The 25,637-nt window shown below is 44.1% G+C and overlaps 1 protein-coding gene across 7 annotated transcripts in view; it reads right to left on the bottom strand.

The window, feature by feature from the left end:
- LOC137320848 (fibroblast growth factor receptor 3-like) overlaps positions 1-25,637 on the bottom strand; it is a 181,645-nt gene that overhangs the window by 102,782 nt on the left and 53,226 nt on the right. For all 7 annotated transcript variants that reach the window (XM_067982749.1, XM_067982776.1, XM_067982804.1 and 4 more), the window contains one exon: positions 23,503-23,738. In XM_067982749.1, coding sequence (XP_067838850.1) covers positions 23,503-23,674 — 172 coding nt within the window. In that variant the 5' untranslated portion in view covers positions 23,675-23,738. The remainder of the gene's footprint in view (positions 1-23,502; positions 23,739-25,637) is intronic.

Here is a 25,637-nt window from a genome sequence, read left to right as displayed (position 1 = left end):
GATTCCGTTATCACAAAACTAACGGTGGAGCGGTGCAACTGGAACAGCAACTTTTGGATTTCGGCGTTTAACCGCCATTTGCCTCACCACTATTTTGGCAGCAAATTCTGGGTCAATGTTTTAAAAAATATATAGATAATTTGTGACTGATAAGAATTAAAAGCCTATTACCTAATTAAAAGCTACCATCTGACTTCCAGCATCGGGCACAAGTAAGACTGAAAGACAAACATATCATCCAAACATATTCGCCAAGTGTAACTTTGGTTTTCGGAAAGAGAATGGGTTTTTAGTACCTTGCGAGCCTGTGAGTAGGAGGGGCTTAGCTTCTTGGAAAAAAAACCCTCAAGGTTAACTGTTCTCATAGCTATCCAGGAATATATCTTGGCTAGGATTTGTGGCTCTGCTGATCCATGAGTTTGAGTGGATCTGTAAAGAATCCCAGCAATGCTAGGGAAACATGCACAAAAGAATTTGCTCAATTGAAGTCTCTGTGTCAGACACCACAAGACGCCGACATCTACGTTGGTTTCCAGTCCAGCTGAGTAAGGGGAAAATTTGACTCAATTGTTGTGTGCCATTTGGATACCAGGCAGAGGGGGCCTAAAATCTAACACAGAAAACAGATCAAGTTTGAACAGAAGGAATGGCTGCCCCAAGGTTCAGCTGGTAAAGGTATTACACAGTGCTGCAACAACAACTTGCATTTATATAGCGCCTTTAATGTAGTAAAACACCCCAATGCAGACTAGGGACATCCCCGGTTCAATTCCCGTTCTGTGCTGGGATAGATCTCAGTTAGGAGCTACAGTTTCCTTCCAAGCTCCTGGGCTTCCACCCATGACCACCATTCCAATGACTCCTTCTGGGAAGTGCACCGTGTAAATATCGGTGAGAAGAGGATTAGACTGGGCTGTCGTACATTCCTCCTCCTCCACCCTGGGTCAAATAACTCACATATGAAGAACAGCCTCAGGTGGTAGCACTCTCGCCTCTGAGTCAGAAGGTTGTGGGTTCAAGACTCACTCCAGAGGCTTGAGCACATAATCTAGGCTGACAATCCAGTGCAGTACTGAGGGAGTGCTGCACTGTCGGAGGTGCCGTCTTTCAAGTGAGACATTAAACCGAGGCCCCGTCTGTCTGCTTAGATGGACGTAAAAGAACCCATGGCACAACTTTGAAGAAGAGCAGGGGAGTTCTCCCCGATGTCCTGGTCAATACTTATCCCTCAACCAACATCACTAAAACAGTTTATCTGGCCATTATCACACTGCTGTTTGTGGTCTTTGCTTTGGCAAATTGGCAGTTGCGTATCCTACTGCAAATGATTATCATAAAATACTACAATGAAAAATGTTAAAAGTTTCATATATTTTATTTTTTCCATTTCCAATATTCAGAGTAAATGGTATATTTTGAATGATTTTTTAAAAAAAACTAATATAATTCACTCTACCATTACCAACAAGCCAGGGGATCGACCCTGGTTCAATCAGGAGTGTAGAAGAGCATGCCAGGAGCAGCACCAGGCGTACCTAAAAATGAGGTGCCAACCTGGTGAAGCTACAACTCAGGACTACATGCATGCTAAACAGCGGAAGCAACATGCTATAGACAGAGCTAAGTGATTCCATAACCAACGGATCAGATCAAAGCTCTGCAGTCCTGCCACATCCAGTCGTGAATGGTGGTGGACAATTAAAAAACTAACGGGAGGAGGAGGAGGCTCCGTGAACATCACCATGCTCAATGATGGCAGAGTCCAGCATTTGAGTGCAAAAGACAAGGCTGAAGCTTTCGCAACCATCTTCAGCCAGAAGTGCCGAGTGGATGATCCATCTCGGCCTCCTCCCGAGATCCCCACCATCACAGAAGCCAGTTTTCAGCCAATTCGATTCATTCCACATGATATCAAGAAACGGCTGAGTGCACTGGATACAGAAAAGGCTATGCGCCCTGACAACATCCCGGCTGTAGTGCTGAAGACTTGTGCTCCAGAACTAGCCGGGCCTCCAGCCAAACTGTTCCAGTACAGCTACAACACTGGCATCTACCCGACAATGTGGAAAATTGCCCAGGTATGTCATGTCCACAAAAAGCAGGACAAATCCAATCCGGCCAATTACCGCCCCATCAGTCTATTGTCAATCATCTGCAAAGTGATGGAAGGTGTCGTCGACAGTGCTAACAAGCGGCACTTACTCACCAATAACCTGCTCATCGATGCTCAGTTTGGGTTCCGCCAGGACCACTCAGCTCCAGACCTCATTACAGCCTTGGTCCAAACATGGACAAAAGAGCTGAACTCCAGAGGTGAGGTGAGGGTGACTGCCCTTGACATCAAGGCAGCATTTGGCAGATTTTGGCATCAAGGAACCCTAGTAAAATTGAAGTCAATGGGAATCAGGGGGAAAACTCTCCAGTGGCTGGAGTCATACCTAGCACAAAGGAAGATGGTAGTGGTTGCTGGAGGCTAATCATCTCAGCCCCAGGATATTGCTGCAGGACTTCCTCAGCGCAGCGTCCTGGGCCCAACCATCTTCAGCTGCTTTATCAATGACTTTCCCTCCATTATAAAAGTCAGAAATTGGGATGTTCGCTGATGATTGCACAGTGTTCAGTTCCATACGCAACCACTCAAATAATGAAGCAGTCCGTGCCCACATGCAGCATGATCTGGACAACATTCAGGCTTGGGCTGATAAGTGGCAAGTAACATTTGCGCCAGACAAGTGCAATCCAATGACCACCTCCCCTTGACATTCAACGGCATTACCATTGCTGAATCCCCCACCATCAACATCCTGGGGGTCACCATTGAACAGAAACTTAACTGGACCAGCCACATAAATACTGTGGCTACAAGAGCAGGTCAGAGGCTGGGTATTCTGCTGCGAGTGACTCATCTCCTGACTCCCCAAAGCCTTTTCACCATCTACGAGGCACAAGACAGGAGTGTGATAGAATACTCTCCACTTGCCTGGGTGAGTGCAGCTCCAACAACACTCAAGAAGCTGAACACCATTCAGGACAAAGCAGCCCGCTTGATTGGCACCCCATCCACCAACCCAAACATTCACTCCCTCCATCACCGGTGCACAGTGGCTGCAGTGTGCACCATCCACAGGATGCACTGCAGCAACTCGCCAAGGCTTCTTCGACAGCACCTCCCAAACCCGCGACCTCTGCCACCTAGAAGGACAAGGGCAGCAGGCGCATGGGAACAACACCACCTGTATGTTCCCCTCCAAGTCACACACCATCCCGACTTGGAACTATATCGCCGTTCCTTCATCATCGCTGGGTCAAAATCCTGGAACTAACAGCAGTGTGGGAGTACTTTCACCACACGGACTGTAGTGGTTCAAGAAAGCAGCTCACCACCTTCTCAAGGGCAATTAGGGATGGGCAATAAATGCTGGCCTTGCCAGCGACGCCCAGATCCCATGAATGAATTTTTAAAAAGTCATCTGTTTCGCATAAATTAATTAAGCCCAGGAATGTTCCACATGTGGTCTGACAATTTTGGAGATATTTTATATAATTAACTTTCCTATGTAGTAAATAAATTCATTTTCAACAGTGCCTACAGGAAAGGAGGGATTGAGAGAGAGAAAAAAAATCTACCAAAAAAAAAATCCCCAGAAGAATGATCCACAGTAATATTTTGCTACCAATCTCTATTTAAAGGACACTTCACTTGCTGGTGTCAGGCTGTTGCTACGGATTGGCCTGCGAGCTTTGTATTGGCGTCACATGATATCGGAGAATCCATGACAAAGCAGAGGGTTAAACTCTTATTTCACAGCCATGCAGATTCTAAATCCTGTCCCATTCTGTGCTTTGCAGTTTTAAGCGTCTGTGGCTAATCTGTGTTTAATGCAGACCAGCCGGATGTAAATAACCCGAACAATGCCTTTAATCTAACAGTATCCTGGAAAGATTTCATTAGAAATGAGGAAAGGGGTGGGAGGAGAGGATGTTAATCTCAGTACAGATATATAAAAATGAACTGTCTGCAACATCTAGTGAGGCACAGAGGGAAACTGGCGGGAACGTGCAAGCTAGCTGGATTTTGACAGATCTGCTGATTAGCACTGTACTAAAAAAAAAACACTGCTTAGGACTGGAAAAGTTCAGATATATTCATAAGTGACCCCCAACTGAGAATGCTTTCACTCAGCATCATTTATCACTGGAACAAAGACTGGCCTAGTTTCACCAACACAACTGTACCGGACAGTTGCCGTAGTAACTGGCCTAACTTTTTCCTGCAGTTTTTTTCAGTAGGTATTGTCAGATTTTAATCACTGCACTAAATTAACACTAAAGTACTGGTTACACCTCTTACCTAAGGTGTATTTTTTTCTCAATTTCAAATCTGTCGACTTAACGGACAAAATATAGTGTTAAAAGTTTCTGAATGTTCACGTGTGTACACATCAATGTCTTGACTAATCTTTGAGAGGAGGCTGTGCTGTGTGAAAAGTTGTGTTGTGTAGATCCAAGGCTGATCCCTAGTGTCAGGGGACTGAGTTATCAGGAGAGGCTGGAGGATAGTAACTGGTATAAAAAAGGTAGAGTCAAAATAATCACTTTGAACCATATTGTGATTGCAGGACAAGGGAACAAAAGTTCAAAATAGTAAAAGACAAATTTAGGACAGATTTCCGGAAGTTCTTATGCACACAGAATAAACAACGCAAGGAATGGACTACTGGATGGGGCAGCGGTAAGGTGTTAACCCTGGAATTAACTGAATGCCGTGATGGGGGAATGCAGGGTCTTTCTGGAATGTTGAGATAAAATGGGCCGAATATTTCCTCACCTGTATTTAACTTGTGATTACACAGGACAAAATCAAATAGTTGTCTGAAATTGAAATGTTTAGTAAGCTGGTATATTTTTGTTCTCCATTTTATAACTTTTCCCATACCCTTTTTAGATTTTTCAGCATGGTGCACACTCCACCTGTAGGTACCTATCCTTCTCTGTAACCTGCCACTGGGAGATACACAGGAACCATTAAGGCCAATAGTATCCCCGTGGGAAAGCGCTGCAGCTTCACTCACAGCACTTCCCCCTAAGTGGACCAGGCCGAGATCACCAAGTAGGTAAAGACTGGTGAATGTCCATGTGATTGAGGAAAACTTCATAGCAACAGGATTAGGCTATTCAGCTCATGGTGTTGCTGCGTCTGCTTTGAAGGTGCCCAATTTGCACTGCTTTCTGGAATAGCTACTCTGTGCTTCTATTATTCTCCCCTTTTCTCTCCTCCTGTTATTCTTGCTCTTTCCTTCTGTTACTCTCTTCCTCTGTCTCTGTTCCTCTCTTCCCGAGATCAGTGGGCTGCAGCATGGAGTGGGTGGGAGAGGGGGGGAAATGGCAAGAGCTGGCAGTGGAGGGCCAGGGTCTTCAGCATTCACACTTTTTGATCTGCTGCTTGTGTTCTTTACCTCCGGCCTTTGGACGGTGGGTCTGGGTTGGGCTGGACCCAGGAGTGAGCGGCTGTGCTGTCTGTTAGAGGGGGAAGGTATACCTTGGGGCATGGTTGTTCATTTTATATATGGGTTGGTGAGTGTCTGCAGACACTGGTAAGGATATAAAAGTTTATGGGTAAGAGTATGATTTTTTTTGTGAATTTTCTTGTGTGTGTGTGTGTGTGTGTTAATTATGTGATAATGTTTGTTTCTGGGTTATGAAGTGGAATGGGTGAGTAACTGATGGTGGCTGTATGACTCAGAATTTTTGAAGGAAATGTGATTGGTCAGAACTTATCCGGAATGACATTAGAGAGATCTGATTAGTCCCTGTTGTCATGGCTCTGGGATCTGATTGCATCCTGGTTCTCCTATCTGATTGGCTGAAGAGACAGCAGTCTCTAGGATCTAATTGGTTGAAGCTCTGGGAAGTGAATGGTTGAAACAAAGTGGTTTCTGGTTTTGCAACCTGATTGGTTGAAGGGCTATCTATACGATCACAGCACTATGATGTATGGACATTTAGAAGCAAGTTATCGTCTGTCCATTAATCGTAAGCCCTAGTTAAAATTTTGTACTTCTGCTATTTCTGTCTGTGATCATTAAAAACAGTAAAAAAAATTAACTCACCAACATCTGCTTCACAGTACTGCAAAAAATCTGTCCACCTAGAATTTCTCTTTCTATACTATTAAAGCTTTTGTGACATTATTGTTCCAACTTTTAACTTTGATCTCCATTCCAGTTCTTTATCCCGCTCCTTACTTTCCTCAGCACTTCAGGTTGTGTATGGATGGCCTCGAGATAGTTACTGTACTATTAGCTATTCTAATAGTATCTTGTAATTGCAATGACATTGTATCCTATTAGACACATCTGAAAATCCTTATATATTATATTTAAAATATTGACTCATTTAAATTGGACAGCGCTACTGTCTCCTTCTGTCAATGTAATTTTTAAATCGTGAAATACTGGAACTATTACAACTTAGCTTTTCACAAGCATGAAATGCTTTTTGTAATATTACTGAAGGCAGTATTAGAAGCCTTAATGACTTGTTTATGGAATGGAAAAAGGGATTTTGGAAAGAAAGAAGCTGAGAGAACCTGAATGTTTATGGCACTTTTACCACAAGCTCAGGACATCCCCAAAGCGTTTTACATCCAATTAATTACTTTTGAAGTGGAATCACCGTTTTTTTGTATGCCAGTGTGGCAGCCAATTTGCACACAGAAAGGTCTCACAAACAAATGATAAAGGACAAGTTAAATTGTTTTTGGGGTTATTCAGACCTCAGCTACTCCCTCCATTTTGTTCACAGCAGTGGGTGTTTGCAATGTCGAGAGGGTCTGTCAATATCTGGGAGATGGGGTGGGGGGGTGGGGGGGAATAAGGAAAGTGGGTTAACATCTGAGTCAGTGACCCTTTGCTGGTGCACTGTACTGACGGGGGTCTGAGTTCATGGTGCAGACCCATTCTCCTTTTCTGGTGACTGACGGGATCCATCGTGTTTCGCCTGTATTGTTCTTCTTTTTCTATATCTGCTTCATTTAATGTTTTTTCCCCTTTTTTTCCATTATTTCCCACACTTTTCTGTACATGGACCTCTTCTGTGACTTTTCACCCCTAACTATTTGTCCACTTCTCTGTCATTTCTACATGTCTGCATTATCTCACTGATGATCTTTTATGTCACCTGTTTTCGATCAAGCAGTTTGTAAGTCACTCACTGCGTTGAAGCCCCGATTTTAACCTAAACCTCCTCTCGGGAATGGGATGGGGTTGGGGTCGGACGCCCGTTTTACACTCCCTCTGATTTTACATCTCAGCGGTCTGATCCCAATCCTTCTTGTTCTTGCCGGGTGGGTTAGGTTAACATTGAGGCTTTACTCCCTCCCTGTGATTGGTATATCTATTTTCTCCCCCTCTTTATTTTCCCAATTTAACTAAAAGGCCTGTTTATCTGTAAGTCTTCAATTCTGATTAAAGGCATACATCCAAAATTTCATAACCTGTCTTTCCTTTTTACAGATGCTGACTGACCCATTATGATTTTCCAGCATTTTAATGTTTTTTTTAGTAAATCCAATCAACTGTTAATTCTAAAATTATAATGATTTTTACCTTCTAGTGCAAATATTTAATCTAAAATGTTACTTCATTGTGAAGTGCTTTAAGATGTGTCTGAGGTGTGACGTGGTTCAATTTTTTCCCTCTTTAGATAAATTTGATTTCATTTCCCTGTAAATTATGCAACAAATATGATTCTTCTAAGCTTTTGCATTACTAGGAGGTTACCTACTTTCCTGGTCTCATCTGCTGACAGTAGGCCTCTATCAGGTTGTAATGGGAGTTGCACAAATGGTGCTGATATACAGTAACAAACATTCAATAGCAAAGTCTGGAAGTTACCATTTGCAACATTAGTGTAAGAACATTTAACACATCTGTAGGCCTTTCTTTTGCCTGATACTTGAACAGAGGTGTTAACCCATTTACGTTCAGATTCTAATGTTGCAACAGTAATTTCTAGATGTTGGGGCGGTGGGACGAAACAAGAAAAAACCCAATGTAACTCCAATTGAGAAAAATCTACTGTGGATGTAGAAATCTAACATAAACATGCAGCACAGGCTCAGTTGCTAAAGGAAGTGGCCAGTGTGTAACTCAGCCACATAGACCACAAAGTCTCAAGTTCAAATCTCATCTGACCTCCGACAGGCCACTATGATTATTCGCAGCATTTCAGGGCTTGAAATGGGCAAAAAGTAATCAGCCAGGGACCCTGCACCCATTAAGTGAGTTAATATGTCTGGAGGGATTTTCATTGAAAAACAACTGGGCTCAAAGTGACGTCAATTCGCGGAGATCAAAAAATAAATATTGCTACCAACATCCACTGCCCACGCCAGCACCATCACTGATGTGGTGTTTGCAGCTTGCCTCTCATTCCTCTTTCTGGTGATATTTACCTATTTTCTGTCTTGAGGTTAACATTGGTTGTATCAGAGTCAGTGGGTGTTGGAGAGTATGGTAGCTGCCATACATGAAGGTTTTGTTCCTCCTCATCAACCCAATTTTATTGCACTGTTACTTTAGGGCGCTTTTAGGACTTCTCTTTCCACCCAGCATAAGTTCGTAACTGAGCGTTTTGTAAGAGCTTCCCCCTGGGAGAGCTGTGGCCAGCGGCCAGCACCTCACTGCGCTCCTCACTGTTCGCATTCAGTCTGAACTGGCAACCACTGAAGGGAGCTCTCATCAAATAACATTGGCAGCTGTCGGGCATGCTACAAAATGCTAGTAGGGGCTTCAAGGTTAAACTCTCTTCCTCCTACTGTAGACGCTAGACTCCACAGAAACTGCATCATATTGCTTTGCACCTCTTTGACGTAGGAACCACATTATGGTGCACCGCCTTTAAGAAAACCATAGAATGAATATCACTGAGGCTCAGCAATGAAGGGGTTAACACATTGGCATTTACAGATGGTCAGTCAAGCTCTAACTGCCCTATCAAGTGACTTGCTTGATACCTCATTTTAAGCCTGGTCTCTGGTATTATTTAGAGAAACAGCACCTACTGACAACATTTCGCAAATTGCACAGCTCTGGAATGAATTAAACCAACTATTTGGCAATTGAGTTAAACACCATTATTTGAGCTTCCTTATGACTTCCGAAAGGAAGTGACCTTTTCAACAGAAGTCATTTCCTGTGTCTCAAGTAATACAGTTTTCAAGCCTCTTTTATACATGAATGTACCATAGTATGGTATAGCACAGAAGGAGGCCATTCGGCCCATCGTGCCTGTGCCGGCTCTTTGAAAGAGCTATCCAAATAGTCTCACTCCCATGTTCTTTCCTCATAGCCCTGTAATTTTTTTTCCCTTCAAGTATTTATCCAATTCCCTTTTTAAAGTTATTATTGAATCTGTTTCCATCACCCTTTCAGGCAGTGCATTCCAGATCATTACAACTCACTGTGTAAAAAAATGATTCCTCATGTCGCCTCTGGTTCTTTTGCCAATCACCTTAAATCTGTGTCCTCTGGTTTCCGACCCTTCTGCCACTGGAAAGAGTTTCTCCTTATTTACCCTATCAAAACTATTGATTTTGAACAACTCTAACAACTCTTTTAAAAAGTACCTGGACCTGCACCTAAAGTGCTGTAAGCTGCAGGGCTACGGACCGGGTGCTGGAAGGTGGGATTGGAATGGGCACCTGGTTGTTCTTCGAGCCGGCGCGGACTCGATGGGCCAAATGGCCCCCTTCTGTGCTGTATCTTTTCTATGGATCTATAACAAATCCCCTCTTAACCTTCTCTGCTCTAAGGAGATCAACCCCAGCTTCTCCAGTCTCTCCACATAACTGAAGTCCCTCATCCCTGGTACCATTCTAGTAAATCTCTTCTGCTCCCTAAGGTCTTGACATCCTTCCTAAAGTGTGGTGTCCAGAACACAATAGTCCAGTTGAGGCCTAACCACGGTTTTATAAAGATTTTGCATAACCTTCTTGCTTTTGTACTCTATACCTCTATTTATCAAGCCATGGATCCCATATGCTTTTTTAACGGCCTTCTGAACTTGTCCTGCCACCTTCAAAGATTTGTGTACATGTATTCCCAGGTCTTTCTGTTATTGCACCCCCTTTAAAATTGGACCATTTAATTTATATTGCCTCTCCTCATTCTTCCTACCAAAATGTATCACTTCACATTTCTCTGCATTAAATTTCATCTGCCATGTATCTGCCCATTTCACCAGTCTGTCGATGTCCTCCTGAAGTCTGTTACTATCCTCCACATTTTTACTACACTTCCGAGTTTCGTGTCATCTGCAAACTTTTAAATTACACCCTGTATACCCAAGTCCAGGTCATCAATATATATCAAAAAGAGCAGTGGTCCTAATACTGACCCCTGGGGAACACCACTGTATACCTCCCACCAGTTTGAAAAATAACCCTTCACCCCCACACTCTGCTTTCTGTCCCCTAGCCAATTTTGTATCTATGTTGCCACTGTCCCTTTAATCCCATGGGCTTTAATTTTGCTAACAAGTCTACTATGTGGTACTTTATCAAATGCTGGTTGAAAGTCCATATACACAACATCAACCGCAGTGTGTAGGCACGCTGAGAAGAGGCCACTTGTTTATTTTATATTAAAATAGTATAGTTATTTGGACATTCTTAGCTCAAGTTCATTTTAAAGGCAATGTGCTGGGATTTCCCATTTTTTCCTGTCTTCTACTCAGTTTTAAAAAAAATTGTTCTCAGATTTATTGCATTTCCCTAGTTGGTTATTAAGAGTCAAACACAGAGTGTGGGACAGGTGTCACATGTAGGCCAGACCAGGTACAAGTGGCAGGTTCCCTTCCCGATAGGAAATTAGTGAACCAGTTGGATGTTACAACAATCTAGCAGCTTTCATGGTTATTTTATCAGGTGTCAGCCCACAAAGTACCAGATTCACTAAATTCAATTTGCCATGGTGGGATCTGAAGTCACAACCTGTGGATTGCTAGTCTGGTACCATAACTACGAGGCCACCATATCCTTATAAAGTGGTTTACCTCTCGGTTAAAGTGCAGTTTTCTTCATTGTTATTTTTCCCCATGAAGAGTTCTGCAAATTGCAGAAATCTCCTACATAGGGGATTAGTTAAAGCTCTGCAGCACTTGTTCAGCCACAGGTGAGTGTTGCAATGCATCTACTAATAAGGACATTCTTGATGGAACCAATTTTGCCAGTTGTCTTGTTACATGCCACTGATTACAAACAGTGCTTGTGCGCATAATAATCTATTGCTTATACAATATGATTCAACTATAGGTTACAGTCCACTCCTGATAATTCAAAGTCATTTTTGCCCCCAAAAATTCAGATTATCCAGTAATTCAAATGAAGCAATCAGATTAAAATCGCACAGTAGATCTATGAAGCACAATTTCCTAGAAGTAAAGGGAATTAGGGGTTACGGGGAGTGGGCAGGAAATTGGACATGAAGCTGAGTTTGGATCGGTCAAGGCCCTGTGGGTGGCGGAGCGGGCCCAGGGGCTGAGTGGCCGGGTCCTGCTCCTACTTCTTGTGTTCTTTAGATTTGAGGTTAGGATCAGATCAGCCATGATCTTATTGAATGGCGGAGCAGGCTCGAGGGGCCGATTGGCCTACTCCTGCTCCTATTTCTTATGTTCTTAATTCAAATTTGAATTATCCTGCATTTTCAATTAGTGACTTTGAGCTAACAGGAATAGCTTGTATTTCCTAACATGGGGTTGGTACACTGACAGCTGAAGTTTTTTTCCCCACAACAGTGAGAGTCACCATACCCTGCAACATCTGGAGTTGGCTTACCCTGTGACAGCTAGAAGTTTCTTTATGCTGCAACAGTTGGACTTGGTTTATCCTGCAACAACTGGAATTGCCTTATCCTCTGGCAAATGGAGTCACTTTACTTAATGACAGTTGAATTGATTAACCCCACAACAGCTGGATTCAGGTTGTCCTGCAACATCTGGAGTTGGCTTATCTGGCAGCAATTGGGTTCATTTTACCCCATAATTTTTGATTAGCCAAACCCCACAACAAGTTGAGTCACCATATCCCATAACAGCTGGAGTTAGTTTATGCAGCAACAGCTGGATTTACTTTATCCCATGCCAATTACAGTTGCCACAGTCTGACAGCTGGAGTCACCTTACCCTACAACATCTGGATTTGCCTTACTCCACAACAGCTGTAGTCAGCTTACTCCGTAACAGCTGGATTTGTCTTGCTCCATAGCAGCTGGAGTCAGCTTACTTTATATTAAGGCAAAAGAATACTTTTTGCTCAGATTACGCTAGTTTGTTTTAAAGTACTAAACAGCAACAACAACTTGTAGAGCCTTTAACGTAGACAAACATCGCAAGGCGCCTCACAGAGGTGTAGTCAGACTAAAATGGACACTGAGCCAAAGGCGCTGTTAGTTAGGGAAATGAGGTGGATTCTAAGGTTTTGAAGGAGGAGAGGGAAGTGGAGAGGCGGAGGGAATTCCACAGCCCAAGCAGCTGACGACATGGCTGCCAATGATGGGGCGATGCACAAGAAGCCAGAGCCAGAGCAACAGAAAGTTTGGGGAAAGGGGTCGTAGGGCTGGAGAAGGTTACAGAGATAGGGAGGGGTGAGCTATGAAGGGATTTAAAGATGAGAATGAGAATGAGAATTTGAGGAGTTGCGGACTGGGAGCCAATGTAGGTCAGAGGGGACAGCTGTAAGGGACCTGGTGCAGGATAGGATACAAGCAGCAGAGTCTTAAATGAGCTAAAATTTACAGAGGGTGGAAGATGGGAGGCAGGCCTGGAGAACATTGGAATAGTCGAATTTGGAGGTGACAAAGGCATAGATAAGGGTTTCAGCGGCAGATGGGGTAGATAGGGACTGAGGTGGACAATGTTATGGGGGTAGAAATAGACGGTCTTTGTGACGGAGACGATATGGGGTTTAGAAATTCAGCTCGTGGTTGAATAGGATGCCGAACTTGCGAATGGTCTGATTCAATTTGAGACAGTGGCCAGGGACAGGGATGGAATCGTTGGCATGGGTACTGTGTTTGTGGCGGGGGCCACAGACGATGGCTTCAGTCTTCCCAATGTTTTACTGCAGGAAATTGCGGCTCATCCAAGACCTGATAACAAAGAGGCAGTGAAGGGGTTGAGAGAGGTGATGTCGTTCGCTGCATTGACCTTCAACTGCAGGCCTGATTTTTTTTTAAATCCTCACTTTTTCAAGAGTTGCTTGTTATTTTCTCATGTAGATTTTTTTTCTCAAAATGGCTAAACAGCAGCTTGGTTTGAGGTTGGTTAAATGGAGGGAGTGAGGAAAGACCGTCAAACTGATCTGAACCTTGAACAGCTCACTCATCCCTGCACAACCAGCCACCCCACAGAAAACAGATTACAGTACCTGCGATTACATCATGTTCCTATAAATGATATACCCATGTGTGAGTCTTTAATCAAACTATAATTACATGATTCCTTGAAATAATTGAAATGCTGACTGTATTTCTTAAACTCTCAATACTTATAAAAGTCTTGTGGTTTTACCCTTAAAGGATTCAATTCAGTAGTCACTCAGGACATCTGTGTCGCACAAGTGGCTGCAGAAAGCTGGAAGAAACCAATTTAATTTCTAAGCTTCGATTTAAATGGCTGATATGAATGCCTCATGTGCTTTATTTAATTTATGCAATTCTGATGCTTTTTCCATTCCCATTTTGTGACCATCAGTAAAGGTGGTAAGAGGCAGCTTCTTCCAAGGACTTACAGTTTTATGTAATATGTGTTGGAAAAGCTGTGCAATGTGCATACCCCTCCTGGGAATGCTGTGAAAGGTGATTTGCACTGTACCCTGTACGTATTGTATAAGGTTGTAAAACCTCTAGACTGTACTTCGCAGGGAGGCTGCGTGGCCTGTACACTTTTGCAAAGGCTGCATAGACAATGCATAACCGAAAAAATGTGCGGACTTCACTGTTAGCTTAGCTGCGCTTACTCATTCTTAGTGCAGGTCACTTAATTTACTAGTTGACGCAGTTCTCTGTGCTTAATGTACATCTCTGGTTGACAAATATTTATAGATAGGTGTTGTATTTAAACTGGGAGGAGACTCGTGTGAAGCATAAACGCGGCATAGACCAGTTGGGCCGAATGGCCTGTTTCCATGCTGTAGACTCTATGTAACTCAATGTTAATTAACAGAAATATGTATTGAGGATTTTTAACCAAGCTCCGCAGCAGATATGCTGAGAGACACAGTATAATGTTTACAGCACGCTTTGAAGAAGTGCAGTGAAGAAGCACTTGTACTCTGAATCGCAGCGCTGAAACAGAAATTTACAGCCTCCACATGCCGACCTTCCCTATAGCTTCCACCGCTCTTCCACTAGAGGGCCACTGGAGGTTGGTTCTGGGTGGACTTCACCACACAATTGTGCCTTTGTGAAACAGGTACAGTGGGCCTGGCGGTTTGCAGGCAGCCGTCTCTGTGCGGCTGCGCACTTGTGTCATTATGTGAAATGTATCATGACACAAAGCATGCATGGAAACCGGCTCTGCGCTGTTAGCAGGTCAGTCCAGGAGACGCCTAATCCTACAGCAGCTCACAAAACCTACGAAAGCCTGGTTTTGTGATGCCATCATTGGATCTCAGGAAGTGGAGTCCTTTATATTTGTGTGTGTGGTGGGAGAACCGAGAGTCTGCATTGACAGCTCCCTCTCAAGGTTACGGAGCCTATAGAGATCGTTTTCAGTGTGTGAATCCCCATTCACAGCTGGCGAGCACAGTGACCGTGATCCTTGAAGTGTTAAAAGAGTTCAATGACCCCTTTAATCGTCTGCAGAGCAGCTTGTTAATGACATTCACATTCGATTTTGTCCGGCCTCTCCACTTTCATTCACAAAAATCCAACATTGTTCACGATCCAACAAGCCAAAGGGAAATTTAGCCCAGATGAGGCCCCTTGTGCCTGTGCCTTGGACTCCATTCAGGCCAAGCCGGCATCTCCTGTCTTCCTGCCAGGAACAAGACATCTCCCTGTGGAGACCTCAATATTTACAACCTTCACACCCCCACCTCAAAGCAACCCCTTTTTTTTCTGCATAAGCCTAGTCTGACTTCACAGGTCTCTTACAAGGAAAGAAAATTAAGACTCCAGCAGCAAGCCTCGACTCAATGTGGGTTTTATAGATGAGGGCCTATGTAAGCACAAAGCTGCATTCACTCAGTAGCAGTTGGACCCTCATGGTCTGTTGTGGACTTGGGGGGTCCCATGAGAGGAACTCCTTCCAGCACATTAGAAACCTCAGCCACAGTCTGCATGCAGCACAATCAGTCCGCAGTGAGCAACAAGACTCAACAGTTCTTAAGGGGGGAAAAGAAAAACAGGCTCCAGTCCTAATCAGCAGAGTCTTTATTTCCACTTCCAGCAAGTTCATCAGCAGCTACTTGGGAGCTCCATAAATCAAACCGTTTAGCTGTGAAAAATAAGCTGCCTTTGAGTTACATTTAGAATATGTGTTTTATTACAGCTTTCTTGCTGACAAAAAAGAACCCAGGCAATGATTTATGGCGTTAAATAAAGGAGAGGTGGGGGGGGGGGGGGGGAAGGCAACACCTCAAGCTCCCGACCTCCACCAGGCAACTCGGCTCAACTGGTGGTTTTTTTTGCACGTAAAATGATTCAAACGTCGCCAAATCTGGCACAGCTCAAGCAACTTTTTTGCCTCCTTCAGGAAACTAGGAAAAAGCTACTTTCCATTGCATGACTACAAAAAATAAACACAGCTGGTATGTTGTATATAGCATTTGGAAGGAGGGATGGGAAGGAAAAAAATGGAGAGGTCGGAAGATGGAGAGAGAGAGAAAGGGAGAAAGATAGTACGAGCATGGGATGGAGAAAGAGGGAGAGGTGGCGACACGGAAAGACATACAAGTGCACAGTGTGACAGAGCGAGTTATAACATGATGGACGGACAGATTTTGTGCATGAGTGAGTGAGTGAGAGAGCATGCACAAGCAAAATGGGGGGGGGGGGGGGCGTGGGGGGAGAAAGATAGATATAGTCACACAGAGAGACAGTCACCATCAGACAGAGACACACACACACACACACACACACACACACTATGAGAAAAGTTCCTGAAGTTTTGGTTTCATGCAGACATGTAAACTGGCTGGATTCATTCAGGCCTTCTTGGATGCCAGCCTTAGCGAATCTTGCCAGCTTACTACAGGGTTGCCGCCAGCTGTGCAAATCCCACCCTCCAGGAACCGACAGCGCAGACACCTCACTGGCAGCGCCAGAGAGAAAGCGGCCTGGAATTTCCAATTCTGGCACTGGAGCAGCATTGGGCAAGTCTTTCACCTGCTGCCCCGTCCCGTGACTCTGATCAACTTTCCTGTGTTGGGGTTATAAAGTACGCAGGGTGGGCTCCCAGTGCCGACCAAGAGGGAGCCTACCGCTGAAAGGTTGGAAAACTCAGGCAATGCTGCAGCAGTACTGCCACTTGAAGAGGAGGAAGGGGAAAGAGAGGAGGAAGAGAACCCGAAGATCGGAATTTTATTTAGGCCTAAGATTGGGTTGCTGCTTAACATGGATAGTGGCTGATGCTTGAGGGGTGTGAGAGCTGCCCACCACTGAGCGCTCCTCCTCCAAAAGGGGCATCAGCAGGCCTTTTACCATTGCCCCAGAGACCATGTCATGGGCGGACAAGAGGCGACCAGCAGATGGGGCAGGGGGCAGAAAATTGAAGTCGGGGCTGTAAACGGTGGTAGGCCTTGCTGCTTGGTTTTCCCTTCTTTCCAGCTGGTCTCCCACCTAATTCAGTTGGGGGGGGGGGGGGGGGTGCGGGGGAATGGAGGGAGGAAACAGCGGGGGAAAAATCCAGCAAATCCTGCTACATAACAACATAAAAACAGCTACTGCAACATTAAAATGAGCAGCAAGAATGACAATTTTGAGTACTGCGTTCAGGTTACGAAAATGAACTTGTTCCCACTTACGGACATCAGGATTTGAGTTGGCAGAGATATAACTGCACTCAGATTAGTCGATCATAACATTTGTAAGGCTTGTTGCAGATTGATTTTTAAACAGATCGGATTCGTTTGCCCACAGAAATCGAAATGTTGTCTGTCGGAGTGCAATTCTCCACCTCCCGATCCCCACTCCCAGCCAAAAAATGAACTGTTATAAATAATACCTGAATTTATATCGGGCTTTCTTACCCTGAAAATCACAAATCGCTTCACGCAATGAATTAAATAGGAGTGCAATGGCTTCTGCTATGTAAGAGATACGTTCCTCCAAATTCCCCTCCCAAGGCACACACCATCCTGGCTTGGACATATGGAATCATAGAAAGGTTACAGCACAGAAGGAGGCCATTCGGCCCATCATGTCCATGCCGGCTCTCTGCAAGAGCAATCCAGCTAGTCCACTCCCCCGCCCTTTCCTCGTAGTCCTGCAAATTTTTCTCCTTCAAGTACTTATCCAATTCCCTTTTGAAAACCACGACTGAATCTGCCTCCACCACCCCCTCAGGCAGTGCATTCCAGAATTCCAGATCATAACCACTCGCTGTGTGAGAAAGTTTTTCCTCATGTAGCCTTTGGTTCCTTTGCCAATCACCTCTGGTTCTTGATCCTTCCACCAATGGGAACAGTTTCTCTCTATCTACTCTGTCTAGACCCTTCATGATTTTGAATACCTCTATCAAATCTCCTCGCAACCTTCTCTGCTCTGAGGAGAACAACCCCAGCTTCTCCAGTCTATCCACGTAACTGAAGTCCTTCATCCCTGGAACCATTCTAATAAATCTCCTCTGCACCCTCTCTAAGGCCTTCACATCCTTCCTAAAGTGCGGTGCCCAGAGCTGGACACAATACCCCAGTTGTGGCCGAACCAGTATTTTAAAAAAGGTTCTTCATAATTTCCTTGCATTTGTACTCTATACCTCTATTTATAAAGTCCAGGATCCCGTATGCTTTTTTAACCGCTTTCTCAACCTGCCCTGCCACCTTCAATGATTTGTGCACATATACCCCCAGATTTAAGGTTTAAACTAGAGTGGCAGGGGGATGGGAACCTGTGTGGGGAGACAGAAGGGAGTAAAGTTGAGAGCAGCAAGAGAGGGGAAGACCCAGGGGAAATTTACTATACAAATAGTACAAACAGTTGTTCAAGAACAAGTGAAAGGGAAAAGCGTAGAGCAGCAGAAAGAAAGTGTACTTTAGACACTACAGATAAAGTGAAAACTAGAAGGCGTAAAGCGATTAACCCAGCATCAAAGCTGAAGGTCAGGCTAGGGTGTGTGGCCCAACTAAGAGTTCTATGTACAAATGCACGGAGTATAAGGAACAAATTAAATGAACTACAGGTTCAAATTCAAATTGGAGGGTATGACATGATAGCTATCACTGAGACATGGCTGCAGGATGGTCAGGATTGGGAACTAAATATACCGGTTTATAAGGTCTACAGGAGAGATAGGGAAAATGGGGAAGAGGGGGAGGAGTAGCCTTAATGATTAGAGATGAAATCACTTCAATGATAAAGGAGGATATAACGAGAGGTAAGCAGTCAACAGCGACCTTATGGGTTGAATTGAGAAATAGAAAAGGATCTAAGACTATAGTGGGAATTGTGTATAGGACCTCTGGCAGCAACTCTGAAGTGCTAGATTGTATAAATGCAAAGATTAGACAAGCGTGTAAGAAAGGCATAGTGGTCTTAATGGGGGACTTTAACCTTCACATAGATTGGGAAAAGCAGACTAGCAACTGTCAGAAAGGTAGTGAATTTCTTGAGTGTGTCTGGGATAGTTTTCTACAGCAGTATGTCCTAGAGGCAACAAGGGGGCAAGCCATACTAGATTTAGTAATGAGTAATGAACCAGATTTAGTTAACAGTTTAACTGTACGCGAACATCTATCCAATAGCGATCATAACATGATCGAGTTCAATGTTGTGTTTGAAAGGGAAAAAAGTGAGTCAGCTGCTAAGATTCTAGACTTGGGTAAGGCTGACTTCAATGGGATGAGACAGAGACTGTCCACAGTAAACTGGGCAAATCTGTTAATGGGTAAAACGACTGATGATCAGTGGGAAATGTTTAAAGAAACATTTAACGTGATACAGAATCGGTTTATACCCCTGAGGGGCAAAAACTGTACTTGCCAAAAAAAACAGCCATGGACAACTAAAGAGGTAAGGGAAACTATAAGACATAAGGAAAGGGCATACAAAAAGGCAAAAAATGGCACAGATCCTGGCGAATGGGAAAGATACAAAGATCAACAAAGGGTCACAAAACAGATAGTAAGAGCTACAAAAAGAGAGTATGAAAAGAAACTTGCAAGGGATATTAAAGCCAATACGAAGAACTTTTATAGTTATATTAGGAAAAAGAGGGCGGTCAGGAGCCGTGTTGGCCCCTTAAAAACTGAAAGTGCGGATATTGTCATTGACAATGGGGAAATGGCGGATATGTTGAACGATTACTTTGTGTCAGTATTTACAGTAGAAGAAAGAGGATAGCATGCTGGAAATCCCATGAAAACTAATATTGAATCGGGGAGAGGGACTCGATAAAATTAATATAAGTAAAGCAACAGTAATGAAGAAAATAATAGCACTAAAGAGTGACAAATCCCCAGGACCAGATGGTTTCCATCCCAGGGTTTTAAAGGAAGTAGGTGAGCAGATTGCAGATGCCCGAACTATAATCTTTCAAAGTTCTCTAGATTCAGGAACTGACCCTCTAGATTGGAAAATTGCACATGTCACTCTGCTTTTTAAGAAAGGAGAGAGAGGGAAACCAGGGAATTATAGACCAGTTAGCCTAACATCTGTTGTGGGGAAAATGCTGGAGTCTATAATTAAGGATAGGGTGACTGAACACCTCAAGAATTTTCAGTTAATCAGAGACAGCCAGCATGGATTTGTGAAAGGTAGGTCGTACCTGACAAACCTGATTGAATTTTTTGAAGAGGTGACTAAAATAGTGGACAGGGGAATGTCAATGGATGTTATTTATATGGACTTCCAGAAGGCATTCGATAAGGTCCCACATAAGAGACTGTTAGCTAAGATAGAAGCCCATGGACTCGAGGGAAAAGTACGGACTTGGTTAGGAAGTTGGCTGAGCGAATGGCGACAGGGAGTAGGGATAATGGGAAGGTACTCACATTGGCAGGATGTGACTAGTGGAGTCCCACAGGGATCTATCTTGGGGCCTCAATTATTCACAATATTTATTAACGACTTAGATGAAGGCATAGAAAGTCTCATATCTAATTTTGCCCATGACATAAAGATTGGTGGCATTGTAAGCAGTGTAGATGAAAACATAAAATTACAAAGCGATATTGATAGATTAGGCGAATGGGCAAAACTGTGGCAAATGGAATTCAATGTAGACAAATGTGAGGTCATCCACTTTGGATCAAAAAAGGATAGAACAGGGTACTTTCTAAATGGTAAAAAGTTAAAACCAGTGGATGTCCAAAGGGACTTAGGAGTTCAGGTACATAGATCATTGAAGTGTCATGAGCAGGTGGAGAAAATAATCAATAAGGCTAATGGAATGCTGGCCTTTATATCTGGAGGACTAGAGTACAAGGGGGCAGAAGTTATGCTGCAGCTATACAAAACCCTGGTTAGACCGCACCTGGAGTACTGTGAGCAGTTCTGGGCACCGCACCTTCGGAAGGACATATTGGCCTTGGAGGGAGTGCAGCGTAGGTTTACTAGAATGATACCCGGACTTCAAGGGTTAAGTTACGAGGAGAGATTACATAAATTGGGGTTGTATTCTCTGGAGTTTCGAAGGTTAAGGGGTGATCTGATCGAAGTTTATAAGATATTAAGGGGAACGGATTGGGTGGATAGAGAGAAACTATTTCCGCTGGTTGGGGATTCTAGGAGTAGGGGGCACCGTCTAAAAATTAGAGCCAGACCTTTCAGGAGCGAGATTAGAAAACATTTCTACACACAAAGGATTGTAGAAGTTTGGAACTCTCTTCTGCAAACGGCAATTGATACTAGCTCAATTGCTAAATTTAAATCTGAGATAGATAGCTTTTTGGCAATCAAATGTATTAAGGGATATGAGCCAAAGGCAGGTATATGGAGTTAGATCACAGATCAGCCATGATCTTATCAAATGGCGGAGCAGGCACGAGGGGCTGAATGGCCTACTCCTGTTCCTATGTTGCTATCTCTCTGTTCCTGAACCCATTTTAGAACTGTACCCTCCAGTTTATATTGCCTGTCTTCGTTCTTTCCACCAAAATGTATCACTTCGCACTTTTCTGCGTTAAATTTCATCTGCCACGTGTTCGCCCATTCCACCAGCCTGTCTATGTCCTCTTGAAGTCTATCACGATCCTCCTCACTATTTACTACACTTCCAAGTTTTGTGTCATCTGCAAATTTTGAAATTGTGCCCTGTACACCCAAGTCCAAGTCCAAATATCAAAAAAAAAGCAGTGGTCCTAGTACCAATCCTTGGGAACACCACTGTATACCTCCCTCCAGTCTGAAAAACAACTGTTCAACACTACTTTCTGTTTCCTGTCACTTAGCCAATTTCGTATCCATGCTGCCCCTTTTATTCCATGGGCTTCAACTTTGATGACAAGCCTATTATGCGGCACTTTATCAAACGCCTTTTGAAGTCCATATACACCACATTGCCCTCATCAACACTCTCTGTTACCTCACCAAAAAACTCAATCAAGTTAGTTAAATACGATTTGTCTTTAACAAATCCGTGCTGGCTTTCCTTAATTAACCCCCCACTTGCCCAAGTGTCTGTTAATTTTGTTCTGGATTATTGTTTCTAAAAGTTTCCCCACCACTGAGGTTAAACTGACTGGCCGGTAATTGCTGGGTTTATCCTTACACACTTTTTTGAACAAGGGTGTAACATTTGCAATTCTCCAGTCCTCTGGCACCACCCCCGTATCCAATGATGATTGGAAGATTGTTTAATTACCGTTTTGCCTGCCAATCTTTGATTCCAATTTACCCGGGGCAGATCTGTTATTATCCCATTGAAATTGGCCTTCCTCCAATTGAGTATTTTTACTCTAGATTGCTCCTTGTCCTTTTCCATAGCTAATCTAAACCTTATGATACTATGATTGATGTTCCCTAAATGTTCCCCCACTGACACTTGCTCCACTTGACCCACCTCATTCCCCAGAACCAGATCCAGCAATGCCTCCATCCTCGATGGGCTGGAAACGTACTGGTCAATAAAGTACTATCCCAGTCTATATTAGGATAGTTGAAGTCCCCCATTATCACTACTCTATGGTTCTTGCACCTCTGTAGTTTTCCTGCAAATTTGTTCCTCTATATCCTTCCCACTAGTTGGTGGCCTATAGAATACACCCAGTGGTGTAATGGTACCTCTATTTTTTCTTAACTGTAACCAAATAGATTCTGTCCTTGACCCCTCCAGGACATCCTCTCTCTCCAGCACTGAAACATTCTCCTTAATCAATACTGCCACCCTCCCCACTCCATCCTTTTCTTCCCTATCTTTCCTGAACACCTTGTATCCAGGAATATTTCGTATCCAATCCTGCCCTTTTTTGAGTCAGGTCTCAGTTATCGTCACATCATATTCCCATGTGACTAATTGCGCCTACAGCTCACCAACCTTGTTTACCACGCTTTGTACGTTTACACACTTGCATTGTAGACCTATCTTAGACCCTCTTGTACTCTCTCTTAGTCTGTTCCCATCTAATACCGTACTATTTCTTACTCTAGTGCTATCTGTTTCTCCCAATCCTTTGTGCACCTTGTTTCTCCTTTCCAATGCTACCTCCTGGTGCCCATCCCCCTGCCAAATTAGTTTAAACTCTCCCCCACAGCACTAGCAAAACTACCCTCGAGAACATTGGTCCCAGCTCCGCTGAGGTGCAACCCGTCCGGCCTGTACAGGTCCCACGTTCCCCAGAACTAGTCCCAATGCCCCAAGAATCTAAAGCCCTCCCTCCTGCACCATCTCTCCAGCCACGCATTCATCTGATCTATCCTCCTATTTCTATACTCACTAGCGCGTGGCACCCGGAATAATCCTGAGATTATTAGCCTTGAGGTCCTGCTTTTTAATCTCTTTCATAGCTCCCTTAAATCTACCTTCATTGTCACTGGGTCAAAATCCTGGAACTCCTTACCTAACAGATTTGTGGGAGAACCTTCACCACACGGACTGCAGTGGTTGAAGGCGGCGGCTCACCACCACCTTCTCAAGGGGCAACTAGGGATGGTCAATAAATGCCGGCCTTGCCAGTGACGCCCACATCCAGAGAATGAATTTTAAAAAAAAAGAGAAACAAATAAAAAAAACCCACAAACCCTCCCATTCCACCTGCCACTCGCACACCCCCGCCCCCCCCAACACCCCTCCAAAAAAGTACCAATAAAATTAAGAGAAACAAAATCTGGTTACGATGTTTACCTGAGGGAGGACGGCTGGTGGTTGTTTCTTCAGGTTCTGAGATGCGGAGCCTGGCTGCTGGGACGCTGGTGACGGCGACTAAACAGAAGCAGAGCGCGTACCACAGGGCCATCATTCCTCCGGAGCTGCCGCCGATCCGACCGCTACTGCCCCGTCCGGCCTCAGACATCATCTGTGTGCACGCTTCACAGGCATGGGCGCCGCGCTCCCACTGCCGATCGCTCGCTCCGAGTACACTAGAAGAGAGGGCGAGAAAAAGGAGGTATTTGGGACGTGCCGAGATCCTTATCTCCACCCGATCGCGATCGTTCAGCATAGAGCGGCCAGCAACATATACTCGGGCATCCTTAAAGCTTCGGTTCTGAGGAACTATTTCTCAGGAGCCACCACTACACTTTCAGCATGACAACCCAAAACAGAAGTCGACTGCAAAACTCGTCAAGGTTGCTCCCAGAATATTTAGCTGAGGTTGTGCACATCATATAAAATATAATACGATCACATAACACTCACGATGAGAAATCGATAGTCGTTCTTTCAGTACGAAGGGAAAGACTACTATTTTGAAAGCTGCAAACTTAAGCTCTCTGCCAGGGATCAGGAGCCGGAAGACTGTCCAATTTCCACCCCTCCCACCCCCCCCCCCGCACTGCTCCTTTCCATAGTCCTCGGGCGCTGAGACCCGCTGTAGCTTGCCTACTGCTATCCCTGTTGTGATCGGCTTAGAGAATCATACAGAATGGTTACAGCACGGAAGGAGGCCATTCGGCCAGTTGAGTCCGTGCCACCTCTCTGCGAGAAGAATCCAGCTAGTCCCACTCCCCCGCCCTTTCCCCGTAGCACTGCAATTTTTTTCCCTTCAAGTACTTATTCAATTCCCTTTTGAAGGCCATGATTGAATCTGCCTCCACCACCCCCTCAGGCAGTGCATTCCAGATCATAACCACTCGCTGTGTAAAAAAGTTTTTTCTCATGTCGCCTTTTGTTCTTTTGCCAATCACCTTAAAACCTGGGACTTTTTTGATCTGCCTGGATCAGTATCACACCATGCAGTGCATTTACTCACAAAGCCATCGGTTACTCTGATGACATCTAAAACATTTCAGAACGTAAGCAAGATTCATATTAATTTTGTGCATTAAAGTCATAGGAACAGGAGAAGGCCATTCAGCCCCTCTATCCTGTTCCGCCACTCAATTAGAACATTGCTGATCTGTACTTCATCTCCATTTACTCGCCTTTGATCCATATCCCTTAATATCCTTACCGAACAAAACTCGAGTGATCTCAGTGTTGAAAATTTCAACTGACCCACAGCCTTTTGGGAAACAGAGTTCCAGATTTCTAATACCCTTTGCATGAAAATGTGCTTCCTGATTTCACTCCTAAATGGCAAGCTCTAATTTTAAGAGCAAAAGCAAAATACTGCGGATGCTGGAAATCTGAAATAAAAATAGAAAATGCTGGAAAAGCTCAGCAAGTCAGGCAGCATCTGTGGAGAATGAAACAGAGTTAACGTTTCAGGTCGAAGACCTTTTGTCAGACCTGGAAGATGTTAAAAGAGTTAAAGATTTTAAGCAAGTACAGGGTCAGGGAAAGGGAGGAAAGAACAAAAGGGAAGGTCTGTGATAGGGTAGAGGGCAAGAGTGTATTAAATGACAAAAGGGATGATGGTGCAAGGCAAGGAGGATGGTAATGGGGCTGGTTAAGAAACAAAAGGTTGATCAGGAGTAGCTGTAAATGGCAATAGCAGAACCATTACCACCACTAGCTGACCGAAAAAATGGGAGCAGTGGTTATGCTCTGAAGTTATTGAAATCAATGTTGAGTCCATAAGATTGTAAAGTACCTAAACGAAAGATGAGGTGCTGTTGCTCGAGCTTACGTTGAGCTTCATTGGAATTTCCCTTCCTTGACTTCTCTATCTCCATTTCTGGGGATAGGTTGTCAACCAATATCTATTATAAACCCACTGACTCCCAGCTACCTTGATTACACTTCCTCCCACCCCGCTTCCTGTAAGGACTCTATTCCCTTCTCCCAGTTTCTCCGTCTCCATCACATCTGTTCTGACGATGCCACCTTCCGCACCAGTGCTTCCGATATGACTTCCTTTTTCCTCAACCGAGGATTTC

This window comes from Heptranchias perlo, chromosome 1 (genome assembly GCF_035084215.1).
Source record: "Heptranchias perlo isolate sHepPer1 chromosome 1, sHepPer1.hap1, whole genome shotgun sequence".
Classification (NCBI taxonomy): Eukaryota; Metazoa; Chordata; class Chondrichthyes; order Hexanchiformes; family Hexanchidae; genus Heptranchias; species Heptranchias perlo.
Note: the sequence above shows the minus strand (reverse complement) of the source record. Positions and strands in the feature narration are given on the sequence as shown.